The sequence below is a fragment of the Microchirus variegatus genome, assembly GCF_963457635.1.
Source record: "Microchirus variegatus genome assembly, chromosome: 2".
Classification (NCBI taxonomy): domain Eukaryota; kingdom Metazoa; phylum Chordata; class Actinopteri; order Pleuronectiformes; family Soleidae; genus Microchirus; species Microchirus variegatus.
The window spans coordinates 38,458,925-38,485,518 of record NC_139803.1 but is presented as its reverse complement, the minus strand read 5'-3'; the positions used below and the strand labels follow the sequence as shown (position 1 = coordinate 38,485,518).

Genomic DNA, 26,594 nt, shown 5'->3' with positions numbered 1-26,594 from the left:
GATCCATCGGATCGCAACATAAAAAATAGAGGTGCCGCATGTAAAAAAGTGTTTAAGGGTTGGCAGAAGTCCCTGAGTTTGGCAATGATTTGTATATAACGGTCGTTTGTTCATATTTAAAAGTAACAAACTACAGCTTTAAAAATAACGGAAGTGTTTGTCGTAAAATCTGACATTGTTGAGCAGCAGCTTCAGCACATTTCTGGTCATTGTGATCCACTTATCTTAGAATGTATTTAACTGTGAAGCAGCTGCTTCAGTCACCACAGTGTCCTGCTATTTCTGTGACGGAATCGTCTTTATATAAATCCAAAGTGGATGTCCCTGTTTCTGTGTTGCTCCACTCTTGAGTTACAGTGAGTCAGCAACAATGTTTTTGTCTCTCTGTGCCCTTTTTTTTTTATTTCCTGTCTCAGTCTTCTTTCCCTTTTCTTGCTCTTATGATTCACCGAGGTAGAAGAGTTCAACAAGAACAAGGTCAGTGTTCTGGCCTTGGTCTGGCCTTACAGGTCTAGAGAGACTGCAACAGCAGCCACCTCTGACCACGGAGTATTCCCAGTCCACGGGCGACAATGACCTCAGAGGCGAGTCATTTAGGACTTTGGCAGAGCTCCATGTGTGGCACAACTCTGCATTGTCATCTTCGGGACTCTGGTATTGTAATTAAGATGATTTTTTTGTCAGTATTTTGCCTCTCTGTTGTATGTAAATTGGTTTTGAATTTGATTACAGCATAATTAGATAACAGAAATAATGTTCTGGATTTGATTAAAGAGATTACCCAGTCATGATTGTTTTGATGTCTTTATGTAATATCAACAAGGGAATACGTAAATTTGCAGAAGCCCCAGGTCATTCTATCTTATTCTTTGGCGGAAAAGGGCCATTTCTATAGCCATTAAATTGCACCTGCTCGGCTCACTGGAATATCCGCTCATTAAATAATATTAGCATCCATTTCAGGTGCCTGCAGGAATCAATATGATAGCTTGACGTAGTTTTAAACTGTGTCTGAAGTGAAGTAATTGTGTTGTCTAACTCTAAGGAAGGTAATAAGGCTGCCTGGCAGAAGTTGTAGCATTAGGGATCAAGGGGGGGGGGGGGGGGGGGCGCGGGGGCTCGATCGGTGCTGCATCGAGTCAGCCAGTGTGGCCCTCGGGGAAATCAAGTTTGTGCTCAGTATGCCATTGAGACGTGGTGTCGCGGACAGGGTAAAGGGTGGGGTGTGTGTGTGTGTGTGTGTGTGTGTGTGTGTGTGTGTGTGTGTGTGTGTGTCAGGGAAAATGCTCCAGCTAAAATCTGGAGTGTCGCTGAGATTAGTTGCACTGATAATACCATTAGAGGAGAGCGAGATCCCACACTCATGCAGATTTTATGGTGGCAATAGAGAGGATATACAGACGACGGGGAGTTGGACTGTGGGAGAGTATCTGGGTGTGGTTACTGGCTTACATCAGGGGAGCTGCAGCTGCAGGAGAGTACGCTGAGTTACTGTAGTGGCTGTAGTTGTCTCCGTGTGCAGATGGCGGGCTTGTATGTAATCAGTCCATAGAGGCAAACAGATTGGATTTATGGATGCAAATGAAAACAGGGAAAAAAATCTAGTAAAAAAAATGTAGAGTGGCTTGTTTAAAACGGAGGAGAAGAAAAGTGGCGTGTAAACAATGCCTTTGTGTTTGCGCAAATGTACCAATAAAAATCGCTCGACAAGAACACTTTTTGTTTATCTTTTTTAGCAACAGTTAACGCGGCATATACGAGTGTGTGCGAAACACTTGGCAGTAAAATACACGGCCTTGTTATGACATCCTCGTCTAAACAAGTGACATTAAATGTACACAAAAACGGAGGCGACAGCTGCGACGCTGACCCCGCGATGGTCATGTTGTAATGTTTGAGAGCATTTGATTACAACAACAACACAAGAACAAAATGACAAAAATGTCTCTAGGATAGGGCAAGGCAGCGATGAGTCATTATAAGTGAACATAATGCATACTGAGTATTCTGCAAAGTACTGAAAATACATTAACAACTGTGATTTAACCTCACAGACTCACAAATAATTACTTCACATCGGTGGGTAAGTATCAATCAATTATCTCACTCATGAACCTCCTTACAGCAACCGTTCTTGATCAATATTTAACAAACTCATCCACATCCAACTCATAATACTGTATAAAACAAACAAAATAATGATAATGATCATTTCGGAATTTCGCACACTCACCATCGCAGCCTCGTTCCACCTGCCCCACCCTGTGGAGAGCATCTGCAATCAGGTCGGGGAGTCTCCCATTCAGGTCCACGGAGGCCAGACAACCCTGGTACCCGTCCCGGGACGCAATTAGCTTGGGCAGATTGCTGTACATGTTCTTCGCCACACCACCGATATACAGCTCTCCTGCAAAACACACAGAGGAACCACTTGTGATGGAAGCACGCAAACACATTTTTACACCGAGAGAGAGACACAAATCTGGCCTTTGGCCGCTTTAGTATACCGGTGCCTGTACTTTTTCTCGCGTGATAGAGATGGCGAACGAGTGGATTCTGTACTGAAACCTGTCAAAATAAAGCCTGTGGTGTCAATCATTCATACTAACCCAGTTTGATGATTCCACACTGCAGGAAAACACTGTTACGACCCCAGGGTCTTTCCTCCTTTTCCTTGTGTGTATGTGTCTGCATGTGATTGCGAGATAGGTTGCAGGTGTGCATGCTCTGGTTGACCCTGGGAGCTGATTGGCCGTGCACAGGAGGATCCAGTACAAGAGGCCTGATCATCGCAGCTGTGGTGGACTTTCTTCAACCACTCACAGCCAGACCGTTTGTAATAAAAACCTTTAAAATGGTTTATTTTTGTTTTTATTGGGAGTTGGGAAGAGGGAAGTCTCCACATTCATGCTGCGATCAGGTTTTCCCCTAGGCCTGGTCGTAACACGCACACTTATTACCTACCGCTTCATGTGTGGGTATAGCAAACTGTCAGGTGACTAAATCTGAAAATTTGATTATGAGACAAATTCATATGTAGCATGACAATTAACAGTAATAATTAACTTTCATGTTGATTAAAGAGAACAGCCCAGATCAACAAGGGAACATGGCTATGATCATATTGCAGTAATTGGATCTCTACATACTGTATCATGCTGTGCTGTCTGTGCTTGTTTGGAACTTCATTATCTCAATATAAAACCACTGCCGTTAAAGTCAGTGCCTCAAAAAGGCCACGGTGTTCCTGAGGTACTGTCATTTTCATTTAATTCCATATACAGCAAGGAACAATAAATCGTCACCAAAAAGACAAAATTGACATTTTAATTAGGTCAAAATCACTGGATCGAATATCGGACAGATAAGAATGGAAAATCCTATACATCAGGGGTGAAATTGTGAAAATTTAGATTCTAATCATAATGTGAAATACTATAATTTTCAGTCTCAGAATCTTATAAATCCACTGTGATGTGTAAATGGTAAATTAAGCATAATATATTCTTGCATTCGCACTTGTTTTTCCTCAGGAAATGTCAGGTTGTTCACAATAATAAAAAGTTCTTGTTGTTTATAGGTTGTTATTATTATGCAAATTGAGCTGTATGTGGCCCCTGAACTAAAAATGAGTTTGACACCCCTGCTACACATCACTACGCAGCACATCATGGGCTGTTTATTTCTTCTTTCTGGGAGAATAATACTTGATACACAGTTGTAGAACTATGTCTTTGAAATGACTCGGCACAAATGTGTTGTTATAGTTCCTAATATTTGAAATAAAATGACTGTATTGGACTAATATCGGGAGATATTCTCAGAGCCGTTTCTTGCTATCTGCGGACTATGCAGATGCATAGGGCCCCACAGCCACCAGGGGCCCCCCAAACTGCAAGTTCAGACTCATATTTTATTATATTTTTGAGAATTAAAAGTACCTGTCTTTATGTGCATGTATTGGATGCATTCATTATGTATATTTGCAAAGCATGTAAGTGTTTGTGGGGTAATCAGAAAAAGTTAGAAATATCTACCTCGAGTTTGAAAAAAAATAGGGGCCCCCAAATAGTATCTCGCATAGGGCCCCCAAACAGCTAGAAACGGCCCTGGATATTCTAGTTTGTGGTATGGGTATCAGACACAAAAAAGTGGTATCGTCCCAGCCCTCATTTAAATGCCAAAATGGCTGCCATGATGAAGGTGCCAACGTGTTTTAACAAAGACATGAGTCAATGTCAGACTCGCACATGACCTAAAGAGATAGTACAGCAATAAGCCTGAAGCACTGGTAATAAATTCGTCTATATACTGTACCTATTCTCCTCAGCAAGATGACAAGTCTGAGTTTTGAAATATCTCTTTGCATTGCAACATAAAAGAAAAAATATCCATCCACTTTTAAGCCCAATTACTTTTACTCTACTTCTCCCTTCTTCGCTCACTCGTCCTTTCTGTTGAGTTGTGCAAAAAAAGGAAAAAGAAGAGAAAAAAAAAGCCAAGTAAAACGAAAAACACAAAGAGAGGCCTTTGATGTAAGTGCATATGTATAAACGCGGTTTGAAATGCTTTAGGCGTTTCTCATCAACAAACCTACGCTTTATCTTTTAGTGGGCATAAAAATGAACATCCAGCAAAAACATGTTATACTGGGATGAGATCCTGCTACAAGGACAGAACCATCAGAGAACCTTTATGATCAGGGAAAAAAATGATATATACATATATAAAAATATATTATTTATCCTTTCAGATTAAAATGAAGCACTTTTAACTTCAGCTCTCTGAGGGAGCAATGAGCCACAAGGTCAATTATATGTGGACTTTGTGTAATGGAATGAGTCAATGATGTTTGCCAACTTCTCTGTAGAATTAATGAGTACTTGACACTTCATATTTCCCGTTCTGGGGCTCCCGGGCATCATAATCAATACAACAAATTCATTATCTGTCCAACTGAGTGATGTGCCAAAATCGCAGCTGTAAGAACCATTTCGCAAATATGAAATTATTGGTATGGAGTTAATCTCAAAAGCGCAAACAGCATATTTCCCGCTGAGTCCACAGCATGTATGAGATACCACTTTCTGGCTGCGTTCGCCAGAGTAGAGACAAGACAGGAGGCTGTAGCAGACGTAAAAAAAAAATATGAATGTTTTTTTTTTGTGTTGTTTTCTTTCAGTGAAGTAAAGATGACAGAAGAAGAATAAATATGCAAAAGCCCACTTGGAAAACTGGGCTGTCATTGTGTTCAATTTGGAGGAGTGCTTGAATCTGAATAATATATTTCCTCGGATAAAGTTTTGACTTGTTTGTGGATTTGGGCCATGAACAGATTGTTCCACGGAAGATTTGTAGCCCATCCACTTCGGAGCTTACACTGAAGGTTCCGGTTCCTAACCTCGAGAAGCCGTTGGCAAACTAGCATCACAATAAGCGCAAAGAAACTTCCCATTAAAGGTAGTTTTCACAGTATTTTCTTTTTTTACACAGATATTTGATTTCGGGTTTGACAGTTGCTGCTCTGGGTTATCACACAGTGATCAACGCTGCCAGGAAATAATTAATCTCTTAGGCTCACAGTGTTTATTGGCTTGTTATGCTGCGTGTAATGTGTTCAGCGACGTGGAAGATGGCTGCTATTTCAATGTCCAACTAGATCTTGCCATATCTAAAACCTGATCTCTGATTAAAGACTTTTCTGAGACTGTTGGGGGGGGGGGGGCAGAACAGAACAATAACTCACTATTATTTTCTCCCAGCATCAAATTGTGTCCTGGTCTGGCTCTGCTGCCCCGGCAGTGATGAATAGCTGAACTGTTGAAGAGCTCAGTGCAACCCAACAGACGGGACCAATTATAGCATCTTAGACATCACCGGGGACCTCAACCTCCACATCTGCACAGTTAACATAATGACCTCTCCCAGTGCTGAAGGGAGGAGTTGGGATGCTCTGATGCAGAGGCTCTGACATCCCAGTCTGGTTGAGCACAGTGACTCAACATTTACACCGGACAGTCAAGGCTTACAGATCAATCTATAAATCTAATCTATGACTCTGTCTTCTATGGTGGGCACACCATTATATATCCAGGTTTGCTGACATGAAAATGTGTGTTTGGGAGTCATCAGAGAGACGGGTGGGTGACTTTAAGATCCATGAGTCACTTACCAACTGAGTAACATAATTAGATTTTAAAGAGCTACAGTCAGTACGTTTGCATACACAGTTTAATCAAGCTAAGGCCGTAGTCTGACTAAGGCAGACAACCGGATAACCGGGTCTGAGTATACACGCAGAGGAGAAAATCGATTTATTGGGCATGTACATCTGACTTTCCTGTTGAACTTTATGTCACAGAAAAGTGGAGTAATCGGACTATGAATCACATTATCCAGGTATGTTAGTCCGACTATCTCAATTTTAGTCAGACTAATGTGTTTACATGACATTAACGTTAAGAAAACCAAATTATATACAGTTACAGCTCTTTAAATTCCAAGTAGTATAAATGGTATTAAGTGCTCCATCTTATATCCTCGGCCTTCTAATAGCAATAAGCCAAAGCACAAGAGCTTCTAAAGGTAATGGGAGCTGAACATCCCATTTGTTAATTGCATGTTCAAAAAAAAAAAGCAAAGCAAACCTTGAATAATTAAGAGACCAAGCACAACAACCCTCTTAAACCATTCACCTGTGTATGTTTCCCCACTGCTTTGGCTGTAAAGCTGTGGTGCTTCAGACCGTGCACTTAGATCATTAAAATACAGTCAGTGCCTTTGCTCGGTTCACCATGTCAACTCAGGGTAACACCTGTATTTCTTTCTGGCCTGTAATTGGCTCCCAGGTGAACGATGCCATTGCAGTCTTTGCCCATATCTAGCAATACTATGATATGCATTATTTATATCCATCATTGAAAGAAGTCTGATCATGAGACGATAGGCCATAGACACACAATGTCTGGTCTCATCTTTAAACAACACTCAACTTCCTCTAGCCGAGTCCCAGCAGAACACAAAGCTGACCATTAACTTTCATTAAATGCTCTATTAAGAACCTCTGCCTTCCTCTCGACTCAGCACTATCTCCCCCTGAGTTGCTTGTGCTGCTCTGCACTCACGCTGACTCTAATTGAGAACGACTGAATTATTGCTGATGAGACAAACCAAAACACATGCAAACACACATCCATATTATATGCTGTCAGGCAGAGGCAGTGAGCGTTATGGGCAGGAACGGGACAGTGGCAGCAATAAAGGAAGATGCAGGGAAATATGCGATTGACAATTATGAAAGTTTTCCGACATGCAAAGATGCCACAAAAAGACGAGATCGGTGTCGGGGACAAATTGATGGTGCTGGTTGAGATTTAATTGCCGATGCTAAATTGTAAGTTGTATAATTTTGGATCTGAAAGTGGTATAGACGGAGATGTTGATTCTAGTGAGAAAATAAGGGCTGTGAGCAACCAACACTGTCATTTATTTTTTTACAGGGACATGTTTGTCACATGTTATGTTCTCTTTCACTTTTAATGTAACTACAGGTGGTGTAATGTGCTCTCGCTCTCTCTCGATGTTCAAGGAGATGGTTGAGAAAAACTTTCTTCCCACAATTTCTACTTTAAGCATGAAGCTGGCTGACTTGTGTTTGATTGTATTCGACACACACTAATCACTGTCTTTAGCATTGCGGCATATTGTGCCAAAATGACTCAGTGCCATTGCTATGTTTAACATTTCAGTCCCTTTATCGCAAGGCTATTCAACTTAAGGCTCGGGGCCAGAACCGGCCCTTCAAGCAGTTTGGACCGGCCCACGGCCCATTAACCCATAAATAATGAATGTAATATTAAAAAGCCAATAAAACCGTAGCTTCGCTTATTTGTGGCACTTTGCGACACTTTGTGACATTTCGTGTCCCTTTTTGGCAAATACTAGTACAGCTGTATTTGTAGGCATCCTATGTATGTACCAGAATATTTTGCACTATGAGCCAACTGTAATGCTACCTGTGTCTGGTTGGTACTGTAATTTTTATTTTTTGCACTAAGAGCCAACTATAGCAATTGTACCTGAATATTATTGGCACTGTTACTTATATTTCTGCAAAAATAGCCTTTTGTGGCCATTGCACCTTAATGTTGTTTATATTGTTACCTCTAATTTTGTAAGAGCCAATTGTGGCTGTCGGTGGTACTGTAAGTGTAACCTTTTTGCACTATATACAAATTGTCTTGTACATGAATGTTGGTGGTTTTGCTACTTACCTTTTTTTGCACAAAACTAGCAGCCATAAGTGCAAAATAATTTCTAACTTTTTGTATATATTTGTATCCGTTTAGTGCAACACGAAATACTAGTAGTACAGCGGTTGATTAGCAATCAGCACAGCACTGTTTGTAAACAATGTCTTCAATATGGAGCCTTAAAAAACTATACATGCTGTTTGGATTGGCTCCAATCAACTGTAGAGGAAGTGGATTATAATCTCTATGACTACTATGTACACAGTGACCTCAAGATACTCATTTAACATCGTCACCACCACCATAAATCAGTGATATTTGCATACACATCATCTCTGTCGCGTTACAAAATAATTTATCGGCACACAAAAGAAAATGACTATACGAATCAGTCATCACCACTTATGCCGATGAGGGCGCAGCGGCCAAGTTTATACAGCTGCGTGGGAAGTTAATAAACCACGCTGACACTAAGCTTTACGCATATATCTAACCTAACCATTTATGTCACAGCCTGTGAATCAAAATCCCACAAGCAGGAAATAACCCATACATTCCTGACAGGGAAATGTAACCGCGTAAGAGAAAGAGAGACATTAATTATTCCTACGAAACAGAACGAGAGAATGAATCAATCGTGTGACTGCATTCATAAAAACGCAACAGTCATGAGGCCTGTGGGTCCATTAACAGCCTCCTGTGATGCTGCTGGTGGTGACTTTGTGAGAGAGAAAAAAAAAACCTGTATAGTGACACAGACAGGCGTCATTACACATTTTCATGCTTCCGTTCTCCCTCCACGAAATGTCACTTCATATTCAGTGTCCTTTCACTTTGCCTCGGCTGTGCTCTTTTCTGTCCAACGCCCGTCAGTTTTTCTCACTTTGCTCAGTCACAATCTCTTACTCTCCCGTCTTTTCCCAGATATTTGTCTCTATCGCCTCTGCCCTTTCATTTTACACCCAGTGAACTCGCAGCATCATCGCACATGTTTTTCATTATCCCACTTTCTTTTTTCCTTTTTTTTTTTACTTGAGATGATTCCACACTGAATGAGACCTGGTGCAAATGAGAGTAGAGGTCACTTGTTCAGACTTACTTTGTGAATGCTCCCCTTGGCTAATGTAGCTGTTAAATGGCAGAAGTTTAATTTGCACAGCCTTTAGACTTGATGTCTTTTAGGTGAAATGTGTTGGAAGTGGTCCAGTGGAGCAGAATTTGGGAGTGATGTGGCCTCACAGAATCTCTGTTCATGTTATGATATGCATCTTAATGCAGCTTTACCATGCCCACTGGCTGCTGCTGGTGCACCAAATCCAAATCTACTTTTCTGATTAAGTAAAGCCAAAAGATTAGTCCACAAATTAGGAATTTGTATTTTGGAAACAAAATTTTTGCATTAAATTCTCATCCCCTGTGTGTCGGAGATGTAGAAGGGTACGGAGCCATGAGAAAATGACATGAGAAAAAAAAAAGAAAAATGATGAAAAAAAAAATAATAATTGAAATCTCGAGTTTCCCAAAACAAACAAAAACATATATTTATATATAAAAAAGACTTGAAAAAATTTATGGATTTTTTTTTTCTTCCATTTTTTTCATAATTTTTTGGAAACTCGAGATGTCGTTATTTTTTTTTTCGAGTTTCCAAAAAATGCAAAAAAAAAAATGCATTTTTTTTTTCCTCATGTCCCTTTGGGGCTCCGTAACAATGTCCCATTCATCAGGAAAAAGAAATATTAGTAGCAGGAGAGTGAAGGCCAGTTTATGAGGACACAAAGTATTTATGGCCAAAATGGGGCAAAGCAAGTTCTTCTCTCTGAATATGGAACTTTTTACATTACTTAAATTCATATTTTCTGTAAATAAGAAAAAGTAGAGAGTGAAGGAACAATCAGAAGATGCATAAATAGGTTTAGCAATCTGAGGTAATTGAACTTATTACAAACTTATTTTTCATCTTTTTATCCATGTGTTGTTGATTCATTTTAGATCACATTTTCAGTTGCAATATAAAGTAGCAATAATTGTGCAGAAGTCACCAAATAGACTGTTTTCTTTTTGTTCATAAAAGAATGAGCCAAGTGAACACTGAACTGTGAAGTATTTCCAAACTTCGCAAATTCAATCCGATTTTAAATATTTTGAGTACTTTTTTCTCATGAAGTTGGTTAACATTAAATACATTTTTCATCAGATTGCCTATCGGTTGTTCTGAAAAAAAAATGATATAAGACACTCTATACTGCACATTCTTATAACCTCTGTGTATACTGCACATTTAACACAGTGATGGAAAGAAGCTCTGTATTCTAATGGTTAAGACCGGTCTAATTTATGTATTTTTTCCTTATATTAATCAATAATTGTGTGGTCTATCTGTGTTAAAAGAGTATCTTTCTTTTCTGTTTACATACAACTCATTATTAGGGGTTTAAACAGTATATATTCACAGTATATAACAACTGTTTCCATCTTAGCTAAACCTCCAGTGGAGAATCTGCCTTTTGTTGAAAGGAGAAGAAGAAGGAGACAGCAGGAAAAAAGGGGTGACAAAAAAACGTCCAAAACCGTGAGTAATGCCGCACTAAATTGTAATGCAAGACAGGTCAGTGAGAGAGAGAGAGGAAAAAAAAAGGAAAAGCTTTAACACACTGCTCTATTGCAGCACTCAAACTGAATCCCATCATTTATTGAAAGAGTTCCGACACTCAGCGGAAACATAGAGGGTGTAAAGAAGGACACGCTAGGAATATGAATATAAAAGGAAACAGAAAAGAATCAGGGAGGAAGGTTAGGTGGTTTATAGGAGGGCGCAAGAGACTGAGATCAAACTTTCTTTTTTGTTTGAGATCATTTGTTTACATGAGGAACCAGCAGAAAAACTGATTTCCTGCACAGACTTTGGTGCCACAGATTGGCTAATGAATAGTCTAATGGCAAGACAAGCATGTGTAGATATTAACGAAAAAGAACCGCAAGGACATGTTCTCATTTGCTTAAGAACTCTGATTGGTGGAACACATTTTTTGCCACACACCTTTAAACAAAAGAAGACTTTGAAAGAAGAACTTATTAATTTTGCTATCGGAACATTGAGGTGCGGTGGAAACCACGCAGATTACCACAAATCCTTTTTCTCCAGGTAAATAAGGTCCTGGTAATAAAACATCCTGGAAATATTGGTTGAAAAGGGGCTAAGTGAAGCTTTTGCTAAGTGCTTAAAATCAATCTTGCTGCCATTTTATCAAGGCGATCTTGCAGCTTTGCTTTATTACAACAAAATTGCCACTGCAAAGACGACAAATGATAGAAAACGTGCAACAAAAAAAGAGTTGATTAAAAGGTCGACTCGTATCTATAATCTGGTAATCTGATGACATTGTTGGGTTAATCTGAAGCCGTCTGTCTGTGTGTGACACTAAAGGCGATTCATCACTGATATAAAACAAAAATATTCACGGGGAGAGGTGCAGGTTCAAAATTTCATAAGGCAGATGAAAATCTGTGATCACGTCAACGTCACAAATGCTCCGATTATGATTTAGATTATGATAAAAGAGAGACGGCGGCGCGGCGTGGATTAAACCCTCCTAAAGCTTGCAGCGCAGAGTCGCCCTGACAGAGGCGGCTGAAAAACTGCTCAAGACATTTATGCCATCTGACGTGAGGCACTAATCCAGTTACGCTGCAAGTGATTTGTTTAGTTATTATTATGCAAATGATTTCGGGCGCCGCTTTGGCAAATCTTCATTATATTGCCTCAGCCCTCTCAGTCAATCATAATACTGCACCAGGTGCATTCTGAAGCACTGGTTAAGAGGAAATTAAATGAATGTTGTAACACAATCGATTAACAGGGACAGACACAAAGTGATTTTAAAACAAATAATAATAAGAAAGATTTACTTTCACACCTAGTTCACCATCATCATCATATTAAGTAAAGTTCTTCTTCTGTATTTTGTATCCAAATTTCCTCTCTAATCCAAAGTGAATTAAAATACATATGCATAAAATGGTCACAGAGCAATGAGGTGAACATGCCTCTAGCACAGTTCTTCATTCATGAAGGAAAAAAGAACCCTCTTCGCGTCTACGAGGCGGATTTTTTGAACACTTTCATGGAAGCTCGTGTCTATAGCTGCCATTAGAGAACCTGTAGGTGGAAACCCCTGTTCAATTGATTCAGGAATGGGCTCATTAAGACGGAAACGCTCTTCAACACTCCGCACCCTTAAAGCCAACGCTGGATAGTCATCTAAAGATTATGAGGTCAAGAATGCTTCGGAGAAAAAGATATATAATTAGCGCGGCACAGAAGAGCAGTGACGGTACAGTATGTTCTCTGCTGTTTCCATGGTGGCCAAGTGGAAACGGACAGGATTCCAATTCTCACAGTTGGACAATGGAGTTCTTTAGTATGATCACATCTCTGTCTTGTGTGTTTGACTTAATAGATAATGTCGCCCCCCCCCCAGAAAATGCTGATTTTAACGGCTTTTCACACAGACATGCAATGACGGAAGAGAGGGTGATAATAAGAAACGGGGAAAAAGAAACTGAATTTTGGCGAAGAGGAACATATTCTCCTTACACAACAGAGAAGACCCTGTAATATGGAAATGACATTTCGTCTCCACACACTATATGTCCCTCAGGGACAATAATATGAATATTGTTTTGACCAAGTGAAAATGCCAAGTTATGGGCGAAGTGGGGGGAATGTACAGTGTTCCTGACCTAGTTTTGACCTCACTATGGGCACCTTCAAGGCCCGGACACTGGACAAACACAGGCGGCGTTTTTAATTTTCAAGAGTGAAGAAAGCTCCTACAGACACATTTCAACGTCATCATCCTTTAATCTGAAATTATTTTTTTTTTTAAATGATGCAATCGTGTATTTTTCTTTTCTTTAATATTCTCACTGCTACCGTGTTATTACGCAAGACACTGCAGTTGTGGCAGAAATCCCTCTCTGAAAAGAGGGTAGCAGGCAAAAAAAAAAAAAAAAGATTTGTACATAATGTGGAAGAAGTTCACTGTTGTTACTTTGTAAACAATTATCCATATACTGTATGCAACATATGGCTCAGAATACATGCCAAGAAATTAACCACATATGGTTCTCTATGCTGTGCACTGAGACTAATTTGATCTCGATGTTTACCTGCACGATAGATATAATTAGATCTTCATCCGCTTCATGGTTATTAGTATTTTGTGGATAACATCTTCCACCTTAGGCGGTGCAATAATTGATTGATTATTAAACAAAGTATTAATGAAAGTTTCTATTATAGTTTCTTATTCCATATTCTTGAAATATCAACACATTACATATATATATTGTGTTGCACACGATTTTACAATTTTCTTCGTTGATATTGTCATGTACAAGTTAAGTGGCTGACGCTAATTATGAGCAGAACATAAAGGTTTGCTCGTTTGAAGGGACGCAAGCGAAGGGACTTCCAAATTGCACATTCCTCGCGAAAAATACCAACAACTTCTAATGTGTGTTCCAGACAATTAACCTGCTGCCAGAAACTCTCGGTACACAAATAAAACAGTGGTCATATCCTGGCCTCTTATGTTTGTGTAACTGGAGAGGTTAAAATTGTATTTTCCGCCATGTGATTATGTTTCCCCCAGGACAGCTTGTACTGTCGATTGTGAAACTACAGTTTTATTACTTGAAGCGTGATTAGTTGTGGACTGGGGGGGGGGGGGGGCGCAAACAAAGGGAATTTGTTTGTGTACCTCATGGGTTCGCTGTGAGGATGTTTTGGTTTTCGTGGCAGGATTAGCGACCAGGTCTGTCAGACATGGATATTAAATAAGATGCAGGGAAAAACAGAAAAAGCTTTGAGGTGATCGAACGGCTAATCTCAATTTCCCTGCCAGCGAGAGTAAAGCTCATTAAATTGTGTGTACCTGTTTGTCTTTCTGTCCTCTTCCCTCACTCCCTCTCTTGCCTCCCGTATTGTGTTTCAATTTGTTCTGCTCTTATTGAAAAAGTGGAACATTTTCAATGTCACCTCTTTATATTCCACACAGGTACGTCTCATTAGTGAGAATCTCCAAAAGAAAAAAAAGGACAGACACTGTCTGAATATGTTATGCCAAATAATTCCCATCTCTGTACCCCTTCAACCTGACAAATGCTTTGTTAGATTTATTGTACTGTTGTTGCTGTTCCCTATGTCACATCACCATATTTAATAATGGCATTAATACATCAGTGAGACAGACGACTCCTCTCTGAACTCTATAAATGTTTGCCCTTCCTCTGCCGCGTCACTGGAATGTTTTAACTTCAGCTTGACAAGGGCAAAAGTCCAGGTAGACACTGAGTCGTAATAAATAGCAATAATGTCCTAATTTAGAGTGTTTCATATTTTGAATAAAGTTTCTATACTGTGAGGATAAGTGGAACTATAGTTAAAGGTGCCATATGTAAGAATGTGGCCAAAAACAGTTACTACATTCAAATTGAAAATACCTTTTGGGTTTCGTTTTCTGACGTAACTGGCAACCCGTGGTTGCTCGGCAGCTGAGACTCTACTGCTACTGACTGCAATGATTGGTAGATGGAAACATGATTTCAAAACATAAACAATTTTTAATGCAAATATTCTGTCTGTATTGTTGTTGTTGGTGAGTTCAGTTTGTTATATGAACATTATTCCTGAGTCTCTGTCACATATTAGGAGGATTTTACGGCCAGTTGCTTTACATTTATTACATAATGCACCTTTAACTGACAAATACGGCAGAATAAGAAGAACAACATAAAGTGAGGTTGTTGCAGGCGTGCCACTAATTACTTGGAATACCTCGGCGTAATTAGCATATAAACACAGAGACAATTAGCCTTTGTTCACCCCAAGTGGTATCAATAGTGTGTCCTCCTGAAATTAAGACATTACATATATACCCTTATGCTCCCTGTCATAAATCGGACGCTAATTGTTCCCGCTACCTTCCCCGAGAGGAGAAACATTTTTCAAGGCCATGGACTTGTCTGTGTTTGGTATTAACATTAAAGGCTACCTTTGCTAATCACTAAATGCTACGCTAAAGTAACACATCGTAAGCATAAGCTATTTCTCTACAAAGAAGAATAAGAAAAAAAACTATTATAACAAGCTCGTTAACACTTTAATGTAGAGACAGGAGGTATGTGCTTCATCACTTCTTAATATATTCAGTGATTATTAATAATGAACTGCAGCAAAGTGGCAGCCATGTTTGTTTCAGAGCGACGGCTCAATGGACCGGGAGTAGTCACGGACTTGGACTCGCTGTCCGTCTGGAACAAAATAATTGGAAGTATCTAACGTTTATACAAAGCCAAACGTTAGATAGTTAGAATTGTTTTGACGGGGGAAAACTTGGGGAACAAGCTCAAGACGGACAGCGACAACAAGCCCGTAATTTCGGCCTATTGAGCTGTCACTCCCAAACTCAGTAGCCAATCAGCAGACAGCTTCCTAAGACCCGCCCATGGTCTGAATCGCAAAGAACAAATCAGGGAGTGCAAAGAACAAGTGTATTTTCAAACAATAAAACACAATATTATTTTAATGTTTAAATCCATATTTTCTTTGCTTCTCCACTTCATAAAAAGTGCTGTATGCTTCGTGAAAAGTGTTGTTTGAAAATATTGACACAAATCTAATTCCACGCGGTCGCATCATTATGCAGTCGCACGACTTATTTGGACCGATTTGCTCCGTGACATTTTGAATTGTAAGCAGCTCCATTCTCACCCGTCTGAGGAGATTTGTTCTGCAGAGAAAAAGCGGCTCTCGCTTGATAAAGACGTCTATAGCAAGTGAATTGTATATGGATAAAGGGACTCTCTCACTTTACTCGTTCTTTTCCAGCTGATTAGTAGTTGTAGACAGCAGCGACCGAGGCTGGAGTCACATCTGTAGACCGTAATGCGTGTAATACTTTCCATATCAAACAAAAAAAGTACAAACTCCACAAGTTCACAAAAATGCGTTTGATGCCGAATTGTTTCATCATATTCTTCTCATGAATTAATGTGTTTTTCACCGTCTGTGGTATTTCTAATAGATTCCTCTGCATTATCATATTGTAAAGCTGCTCTGCTGCATGAGATGAGGACCATTTTAATCTGAGCCTCACTGTGGAATGAACAGGGCCCGTTCAGGCTGCTGATACGTGGTAACAGCCTGCGATTACTGTGTTTTGCAGGTTATCAACAGAAATGACAGAGCTTAATTCCCTGTTTGCCGTATGTTCAACGTGTTCTTCTTCGGAGACTCGTTGTAGTCAACTACATCCACGCTGTGCAATCCCCAGAGACTGAGTGCGCGTTGTTCCCTCATCATACTTAAGCCGAAAAAAGAGCATTGAAGAGTTTTTTTTTTTGCTCGTCCAAAAGACAGATAACACAAAACCTATTTTACACATTTTCTCTGGGCAATCACACCAATAAAGCTTGGAGAAGTGTTTTTTTTCTGCTTTCAAATACAGACATACTGTATTGTGGCAAATAGAGCAAAGAGTTTGTGATATCTACAATAAGATGCATTTTTTTTTTATACCTAAACACATGTAGGTCTTATACTTTGCAATTGTTTATGGCACTGTAGTGAATTGCTGGAGCTGTGTATGACATTTCGGCGAGGGAATAATCACTGCAGAAGTACAGAGCACGGTTTTGAATGTGCAATTAGATCAGGGATTTGAGGACTGAGACATTTTCCCCCGACTTGAGTCCTTGATAACTATTAGCCTTCACTAAACTAACCTCACGCCCCCCGTCTACTGTAAGCAGGACCAGTTTAGAAAGTAAGCCAGATTAAAAGCAATAATTTCCAACTTTCATACTGTGTAAATTTAGCACTAAAAAGGCAAAAATATTGCCTTCTGTTTCATTTAAGAGACAAATCCTTCAATGGTGTGTCCGTAATTCTAAATATGCAAATGTGGCCATTGTTGCTGCTTGCTGTGCTGTGCTGGGCAGCTGTGGGATCTTGTCAGCTCACGCTTGGTTTGCTAGTGTTTTATAAGGAGTCACAATTCTCTATTAATCACGCCGAAGGGGGCTGAGTGAGGGAACGCTAACGCTGTTGTGTTGCCCGGAGAACGCCGCTTTCCCCACAACAATGAGACAACAGATTATGTTTACATTTTTCCAAACTACACTGACAGCCGAGGGTGAGCATCTCTTCTGCTGCTCGGGGATTAGCAGTGAGGCGTTCCTGCTTCGATTGGAAAGGACACAGTGCAAACGTGGGAAAACAAACAACGGGGAGGGTGAATATTGGGCGGCATCGTCCGACACCTGCAGCACAATGTCAGAATGATTGACAGCCATCGCTGCCAGAGCTTGGCGCAAGAAGCAATGAATCAACCCACTAATTAAGTCAGTTACTTCAGATGATTGATTGATATGCTTTTTATATAGTTATACATGTATCTACCAATCCCAGTGCATGGTGAAACCATATTGTGTTGCTGTTTGCCATATACTTAAAAACACCAAAACCAAACATTCATTATATGCAGTAATTACATTCTCACTCCAAAGCATATGTGACAGTCACATAATTGGTTATACGCACAATGCACTTAATTTGCATTCACCATTAAAATTGTGAGATCAGGCATAATAGTGTGTGTGTGTCTCACTGCTAAAAGCACTGTAACTAATGTCAAACTCTTAAATCCCTATGGTTGCAGATTTAGGAGACTCAATACTTTTCTCTTTAGCCCAGTGCAAGGACACGGCTCTAATGCTATTTCTCTGCTGCCTACCCTCGTCTGGTTATCCTTTCTAATCACAGCATGCATACTCTCAAAGGAGAATCCTTGGAGGTCCATCAATAAAATCTGTCATCAACCCACCCCCAAAAAAAGCTTGGGAAGCCTGCCTTTCATTTTTTGATCTTTTGACTCATCACAGACTTCAAGCAACTTCATCCTGACTTCTGATGTGAGTCACACAACGACCCATGCATAAGAAAGGTCAGATTAAAGTAAAGTGTCCAGAGCTTAGTTTAATAGATTACAAATGCACATGAGCACTTGGAAGAGTTTACCTTCCACCCTCTGTTATCCACTATCGACAATCCTAAAAGTAACCCTGGGATTCCACTGAATACCTGTTGACTCGCATTGCATCTCCGTACACTCGATCGGTTCATAGATCTGTCTGTCGGAACAGCTGGAGCCACGAGATCGGGACTACTCGCGCTAATTGAAAAAATAAATGTGTACTGTAAACACAAAGAAACAGATGTTTCACCGAGCGACCGAGAACGAGAAGCGAAAGCTGGATTTGCAGGAGTGTTGTCGATGTAGTTAAGTGAAATACGATACGGCGTCAACACAGTTTGACTTCCTGTGTGTGTGTGTGTGTTCCGTCATACAGCAAAAATAGAACTCTGAACGCGACGGATACGCATTCAGTGGAATCCCAGTGCTATTTCCATGCAATTTTTCTTTCACCTCACAGGGACCGACTCCTCGGCGTGACAATCATGCACACAACCGAAGCCTACAATCACCAAAGCTTCCGAAAAAAACCCCGGTCACACAGGACCTGGTATTTTTCACACTTGTGTCTCGTAAAAACCACAGCTGTTATTTGAAGACGGCTCATGAGGACACAGTTCTTTAAAGTCAAAGAAGTAAAGGTGTCTCTGCGTCAAAAGCCATCACATCAGGATTTAAGTGTATCCAATATGACAGTGTTTCTCCAGTCAGACAGGCAGCTCAGAGCAAACAAGCAAGCCAAGCGAAATAAAAACAACACAGCAGAGGAGGATGAAATGATAAGCTGTTATTGTTTTTGGTAGGATTCTTTTTTCAGCTCTGTCTGTGATGGTGTATTTAGGTTATGTTGGGACACCAATTGGCGAAGGATATTGCTCTGTTATTGCCTTTTTTTTTTTTAGTAGACGACAATTATATTTCAAGGTGAAGAGGATAGACATTTTGTTGTTTTCATTTCAAAATTTGGCAGCATTAGTAACTGCACCCAGCTTTTACTGCTTGTTCGGAGAAAAAAAAAAAACAGTAATTAAACAAATACATGCCTAAGCCAGCAGATGGAAATTCCTGTAAAACCTTGTGTTTTGACTTTGCCGTTGATATATGCGTACTTCAAAAATGAAGAAATCTTCCGGGACAAAGGAAACCAACGGATGTGTGCACTCAACCTATTCTGAAAGCCAAGGGATTTTGAAAGAGGATTGATCTGGCATGTGTTCATGGCTACCGTCCAAACAACACTTGAGGGACAAACCAAGGATGATACTAAAATTGTTATTTCCCATAAGTGGCAACATTTTGTGGAATAATCCATCGCTGAGCACTGTGTACGGCCCGCTCTTACCTTTGAGGTCCAGGTTACGGGCTCCATTGGAGTGCTGAGTAACGGTGCGTGAGTCGATCTTGAGCGTATGCACATTGTTGGCGTCCCGGGACACCACCACGTTGTGCCATTGGTTGTCATTGAGCGGCTTGTCTGAGTTGCCCTTCATCAGCGACGGCCCGTTGCCGAGATCAAAGACGTAGTGGACGTAACTGCGAAGGAAAAGTCAGGTTGTTTACAGGAGATTTTGCAGAAACTGTTTTTGTGACAGACACACACACACACACTGACGATGACAGGTCACAGTGAATATTACTTGACCTCAAATTGTCATTATGAAGTGATTGAAGATTGGATTCTGCTCCTTTATTTGTCTCGTCTATGTCTAAAAACAAAGTTTGGAGGTAAATAATGAAAAGAAGCCTGTTTATGTGGCTGCACATGAAGTCTGGGATTTATTCACTGGTTTGACATTTAAACATAGAGACCGGGTTTTGTCTACGAGCCGCGGCTTGTCCAGAGGCAGATGAGGCTCACACAATTCCCTCCTTCACACAAATATGTCTGTTGTGTTTTGGGTTAGAACTATGTGGATTCAAAGTACAGTATTTCTTTTGTCTACCTTGATTCCAGTCCTTTATGGACTTGTCTTCATGTCGCTTTATGAAGCACAAGAGGAAGACTGATACACAGGCATAAGCCTCTTTTTGATCTTTTAATTACTACTAAGTAGCTAATGTGATTCAAAATCAGGTATTTCTGAGGCTATGTTTGCTTCTTCAAGCCTTTATAGATAATACTTTGCCAAAATGTATATTAAAGGAGCCTCAGACGACTTTCATATCCCTAGCAGCTCCCATTTGGTCATAAAAAAACTGGTATAAAAAAATACCAGTAAGAAAACAGGCACAGGCAGTTGTGTTGTTACAAGAAACAACCCTGTGATAAGATATTGGGTGAATGCTATTTTTTTCTTTTTTTTTTCAAAAGTAGAATAATTGAGTTCCTATGTATCATAATAATGTCACTATTTTTAAGCAGAAAGCCCTGTTCCAGTGGCCAACAGAATAACAGAGTGAAATCATAGCTTTTTTTCTATTGTCATTGCACTGCGCTATCACTCTAAACGTCATAATGACAACTTTATTCTTTAACTTTACTCTATTCCCGCTTTGATTGCTCTTAAACAAAACAAATGTGGGTATTTCTTTCTTTTATTTCTCAGTCAATCATTAGTTGCGGAATGTAAAGCCTTAAGACAGGTGAACATACTCTAAACACACTTTCATTGAGCCAATACCATACGTGGCAACCTTATGTACAGTAGCATTTATCAAAATAAAATGTGTGAGCATTTATCTCTGAATTGTTAGTAAGAAGATGTAGTTTTAACTGTAGTTCAGAGAAGTATTGTGAACATTTGGCATAAATCAAAGTGTACAGCTAGCATTTGAAAGATTTTTCTGTTATCTGCGAATGGCAGAATGGATAGGAAGTCAAAATGTATCAGCAAGGGAAGTAAAAATCACATGGAACTAACTCACCCCTTCACCAGTTCCACGACAATGAAGTCGCTCCCATCTCCAGAGTTGAAGAGCATCAGGCCGTCAGGTGTGGTGGTTTTGAACTGAAAGAAGAGGTGCATGGAGGCGTACGCTTGTAGCGTGGCTAGCGCTAAGTAGCTGCCTTTCGTTCGAAACGTCACCGGATCTGCGATGATGTGGCGCATGCCGAACCGGGCGTTCAGCTCGCAGTAGGAGATGTCGCCATTTTTGCACTGATCCAGATATGGCACGCCGTTGAAGGTCAGGCCCTGGAGATGGCCGATGAAGTTCGAGGGCACCACGGATATGAAGCGGCGCTCGGTCATGATGCCCGTCTCGATGTTGTGGAACTCGAGACGGGTGTGGGCACCAGTCATCTGGCCTGAAACGTTGGAATAAAGAGGGGGAAAAACAGGTTTATTACATAAAAACCTCTATGTCTAATACTGGGGAAGCCATGATAACATTAAAATGCATGATGGAGCAATGTCTACTTAAGTAACTTAATCTGCTATACAAACCTTGCAAGTGGGCACATGCTACATGAGATTATCAGATTCAATAAAACAAGAACTGCAAAACACAGTATATAGCTAAACTCCACGAGTTCACAAAGGTTCAGCTTATTTTATCGAACCTGCCGTGAAGGATCTTATACAAGCGTTTTATTGCAGAAAATCTCTTGTTTCTACTGTACAGACCTCAGCTTATACAGTGTTTTCTGTGAGATGTTGAGTAATGAGCTTGGCAACACGCCGATTCACTGCTGATACTGGGCCAGCGCTGCCAGCGTTCCCTGGGCATTTCCGCCTTTAGTTTATTTTTTTTTTCCCCCCATGAACCAGTTTGTGAACCAGTCTGAATTTCACAGGGTCATTCATTGCTTCTGGCCTCGCTGTGCCCACTCTCTTTCCTTCATTTAACTTACAACTTTTTCTCACCTCTTCCCTCACTGTTTGCCCTGCGTCCTTTTGCCTGAGGCCACAATACAGGAATGAATGCCCGTGACTCAACCTTGGTCTCTCCAACTTTCATCTTTCACTTGCTATCTTCTTGGTCGTAGGCAGAACGTATTCCTGCTTAATTTGCACAGATTTGCTGTTCCCTCGAGTTGTTTCATGTTCTCTGCAGGACTTTGGTATGATCGAGTCTCTCATGGTACATGCATCTCATTTGGAGATGGAGAACCACCATCTTCAGATACAATGATCTCATTCACAGATTATTCCTCCTGTGTCTCAAACTTACCTTCCACGGTGACGTTATCCACAGACAGCTGCAGGCTCTTGCCTCTCCGCACCACCTTCACCATGTGCCACTCGTTGTCGTTGAGCTTCTGCCCCGCGAACAGTATCTCAGGTCCTTTGCCTGTGATGAAGGGAGGGGGGGAGATCAAATTAAAAGCAGCACATGGGGGTAAATGTGTTTCTCTATACTCTTACACATTCACACAGATTCACACATAATAGGTGACAGAGGTTGTGGAGAAAACCTGCATGTTTGCGAACCACATGCACACGAGGTAGTCTCCCGATACCACGGGGCCTGACAGACTGTAAAATTGAATGTCTTCACAAACACTCACACGGCTGCAGCAGGATGTCGTGAAAGACAGTAGGACAAATATCGTGTAACGAGCCGAGGATGCAGATTAGAACAGGCAGCCAACAATGACTAGATATGCTCTGTTACGAGCTTTATATGAAGTCATGTTCTGCCTTCACGGAGATGTCACAGTTGAGCATATATATATATAAAGAGGGATCTCTCTAAAAACAAGCCTTATAAGTGAGGGAGTTGATGGGTGAAACCAGACGGTTTAACCGCTTATCCTCCCCCCTCCAAACTGCTCTCAAACCTCATTCCTCCCTTTTCACAAACAATTCTCTTCTCCACAGCTCGGCTCGCACGCTGTTGTTCGGCCTCAGCCGAGTAAAGTAAAGACAGTTTGATGCAACGGCATATGGTGCCGCAGATATGCTTCATAGGGCCTTATTTACATAAACATATTTTCAAAGTGAGGAACAGGATATTAATACCGTACCGACAGAGTCTTATTACATCAACATCAGGACTAAGTGTTGTTGAAAAGGAGTGACAAGGAGAAAAGTGTGGATTTTAATTAAGCCACTAGACATTAATACCCTTTTCAGTACACTCATGGCTTCAGAGAGACATGGTCTAAAGGGAATTGGCGAAGTGAACAGAGAAATATGTATATATATATTAAACACCAGAAGGAGACTTGCACCTTTTTGGCAGGAGGACAGGCCGGAATAATACTGCTGGGGGAGACCAGTCACTTTTATTCAGACACCTTCTCTACCTGCCAAACTTTGACTCAGCTCTGGAAGAGAGCAAAGACTATTGTGTCATTGTGGCAGGTGAATAAAGAAACTATAACATGAAAATCAATGCATGTCTTACATGAAAAGAGCTGCTAATTTGCTCATAACAGAGCTAATATGAGAAAACCAAGTCGAGATGCTCAAGTGGATGATAAAATAAAAAATAAAATATGCCTTTCCCCCCCTCACAAAAGAGAGGAAAAAGACCCCTTTGTTGGATGTTTCTGCCGGGCAAGAACATACAAATGGACCACTGGAGAATTGTTTACCCATTAAAGTTTTTGTCTTAAGTCACATGAAACGGAACAAAAAGGATTTTTGGTCACATCATGTGTGAAGTAAACACAAAGAAAACAAAAGTCTGTGTTGCTGCAAATAAACCAAGAGAGGATATAGAGTAACTTGCAAGTGGAAAAGTTAAAGCTGACAACAAAGATAAATAGCAGGATAGGATAAACAACACACAAAGGGACATATATATTTATATAAATAAATACAAAAAAAAAAGCAACTTAAAACTGAGAAGCAAAGTGCAGCACAACCAGCTGGCTGATGCAAGATCGTAAAAGTTAGAAGAGTCCAGAGCAGCACAAATAAAGGGGAACAGCTACCCTTTAGAATACAGTCCATGCAATATTTATTTGGCTTATCTGCTACAGGCCACAGGAGAACAGAAGCCACTGCTGCACATACACCATTTGGCCAGGATACAGCTAACAATGGGGGGGTGGGAGGCTGGATTTGGAGGAGTATATAGATAGATAGATATACTGCTCTGACCTAGCTAGCCAAGCAGCAAAAAACTCAACAAGGGACCAATAGATTTTAGGGGCAAAGGGCAATACACAATAAAAATATCACTTGACGAGGGGGACCAGGGCAGGTTTGTGACACAAGTCCACTGGAATGTCTCTGGGGGTGATTTAAGGTAGTCAAAGACTACAAATAATAGCTTACCGAAATCACAAGTGTGACGAGAAAGTCATACATACTGTATTTGTGTGCTGGCTTAACGCCGATATCATGATGCCATCAAAAGGGATCAAAAGGGAAAAGTCTGCTCACTGTCAAACTGCATCAGGGCAAATGGATAATTTCCTGTATTTCAAAAATTCATTAAAATTATTCCTTAAGAGGTTTGCAAATATTTTCAACGCATCCTTGTTCAGGGTGATGCCGACTTTTATCATGGTAAATTTCAAGTCATTCCGAGATACTTTTTGTTTTCGAGAAGAAAGTCATCTCACTGTCAAAGTGCATCAGGGCAAATGGATCATATCCTGAATTTCAAAAAATCGTTAAAATTATTCCTTAGGAGGTTTGCAAATATTTTCAATGGATCCTTGCTCAGGGCGATGCCGACTATTGTGATGGTACATTTCAAGTCATTCTGAGATACTTTTTGTTTTCGAGAAGAAAGTCAGCTCACTGTCAAAGTGCATCAGGTCAAATGGATAATTTCCTGAATTTCAAAAATTCATTAAAATTATTCCTTAAGAGGTTTGCAAATATTTTCAATGGATCCTTGTTCAGGGTGATGCCGACTATTATGATGGTACATTTATAAACAAAAGCTGAGAGCTACTTTTCCAGGGTTAAATATGGCACTAAGCCTTTAATTCAGCCACTGCGAAAGAAAAGTACTCGCTGCAAGAATAAAACAAAAGTGGCACAATGCTCATTAATTAAACTGTTGGTGATTATTAAAATGCAATTAATTCTTATCCTGCCATACCTGACCTCTCACTTTGTGGTGGAAATCAGCGGAGCAAAAGCCCGTGTTCACATCAGCAGATATGTCCTCTTTCTTTATCCCTACATCTCCTTTCCTTCACTTTCCCCCACCCCTTGCACTTTATAAATATGCCCCAGGAGAGCCTAAGACACACCAAGGAGATTACTTCAAAAATATCCTGGACCGTGGATCATTTGTGTCATCACATCATAAATTAGGTGTGATGTTTGCGGGTTGATGTGCAATTACCAATAGTCATCCATCATTGGTCACTGTGTTCCCTCTGTAAACAACCTTTATTAATGCAATCGGATCAATGAAACACAAGACAATAGCTGCTGCTTGTTGCCATCCGTCTCTATCCAGACTATGCGGCGGCTGCTGCTGCAGCAGTGCAGTGTTAGAGCACAGTCGTGACATCTCCATGTCTATACCGCAATCAAAACAACTTGAGAGGGAAGTCTTCAGTAGGCGATGATGACATTTGTATCATGACAATCAGGAAATCTAATTAAAAAACGTTGTTTTTCGTTCCCCTGAGGGAGCAGAATTTGGCACATGGATCCAGATGTCTTTCAGACCAGTAATGAAAATGAGCACACAGGAGCAGAAAAGACAGCAACTGAGCACGTTGAAATGCTTAAAACAAAGCAAAGAGGAGTGCTCCATTTTGTTTATTTAGCATTCTGCACGAAAGCAGCGCACATTGTGGTCCTGACATGGCTGGACTGTCAAGTGTCCGCAAGGCTGATGCAAGCCAGAGGGCTTGGAGCTGGCCAAACAGGAACAATCACTGCTACCCAGTGCAGTGGATCAACACCACATGTGGCCGATATAGTATGATAGAGCCACAGGCTGTACATGACACATTCACTGCTGCTGCATTGGTAGTCAGCAACAGAACCAGCCATAAGTGTGACTACAACCTCCCCTCACTGACGTGTACATGACACTCAATCAACAACCAACTGCACCAACTAACCTAATGGACCCTATACATATTATAGGGTCTGTATAGACTGTATATCCTCATTTTATATCCTGCACAGATGGTTATCTATTGTAAATATTATCATAAGTTTAAAGGTGCCATATGTAAGAATGTGGCCAAAAACGGGTTACTACATTCAAATTAAAAATACAGAAGTCTTTTAGGTTTCGTTTTCTGACCTAACTGGCAACCCGTGGTTGCTCGGCAGCTGAGACTCTACTGACTGCAATGATTGGTAGACAGCGGTAGGTGGCGCCACATGCAAAAACATGATAACAAAACATAAACATGATTTGCAGTCTGCAAAATATTTTGTTTAATGCAAATATTTTGTCTGTACTGTTGTTGTTGATGAGTTCAGTT

At 40.5% G+C, this 26,594-nt stretch overlaps 1 protein-coding gene across 1 annotated transcript in view; it reads right to left on the bottom strand.

Annotated features, from left to right (window-relative positions):
• Window positions 1-26,594, bottom strand: part of nrxn2b (neurexin 2b) — a gene marked incomplete at its 3' end in the record, with an annotated part of 516,377 nt that overhangs the window by 256,409 nt on the left and 233,374 nt on the right. Inside the window, exons 11-14 of the mRNA XM_083910752.1 lie at window positions 22,406-22,525; window positions 21,158-21,539; window positions 19,635-19,825; window positions 2,234-2,407 (exon numbers count right to left, since the gene is read on the bottom strand). Coding sequence (XP_083766878.1) covers window positions 2,234-2,407; window positions 19,635-19,825; window positions 21,158-21,539; window positions 22,406-22,525 — 867 coding nt within the window. The remainder of the gene's footprint in view (window positions 1-2,233; window positions 2,408-19,634; window positions 19,826-21,157; window positions 21,540-22,405; window positions 22,526-26,594) is intronic.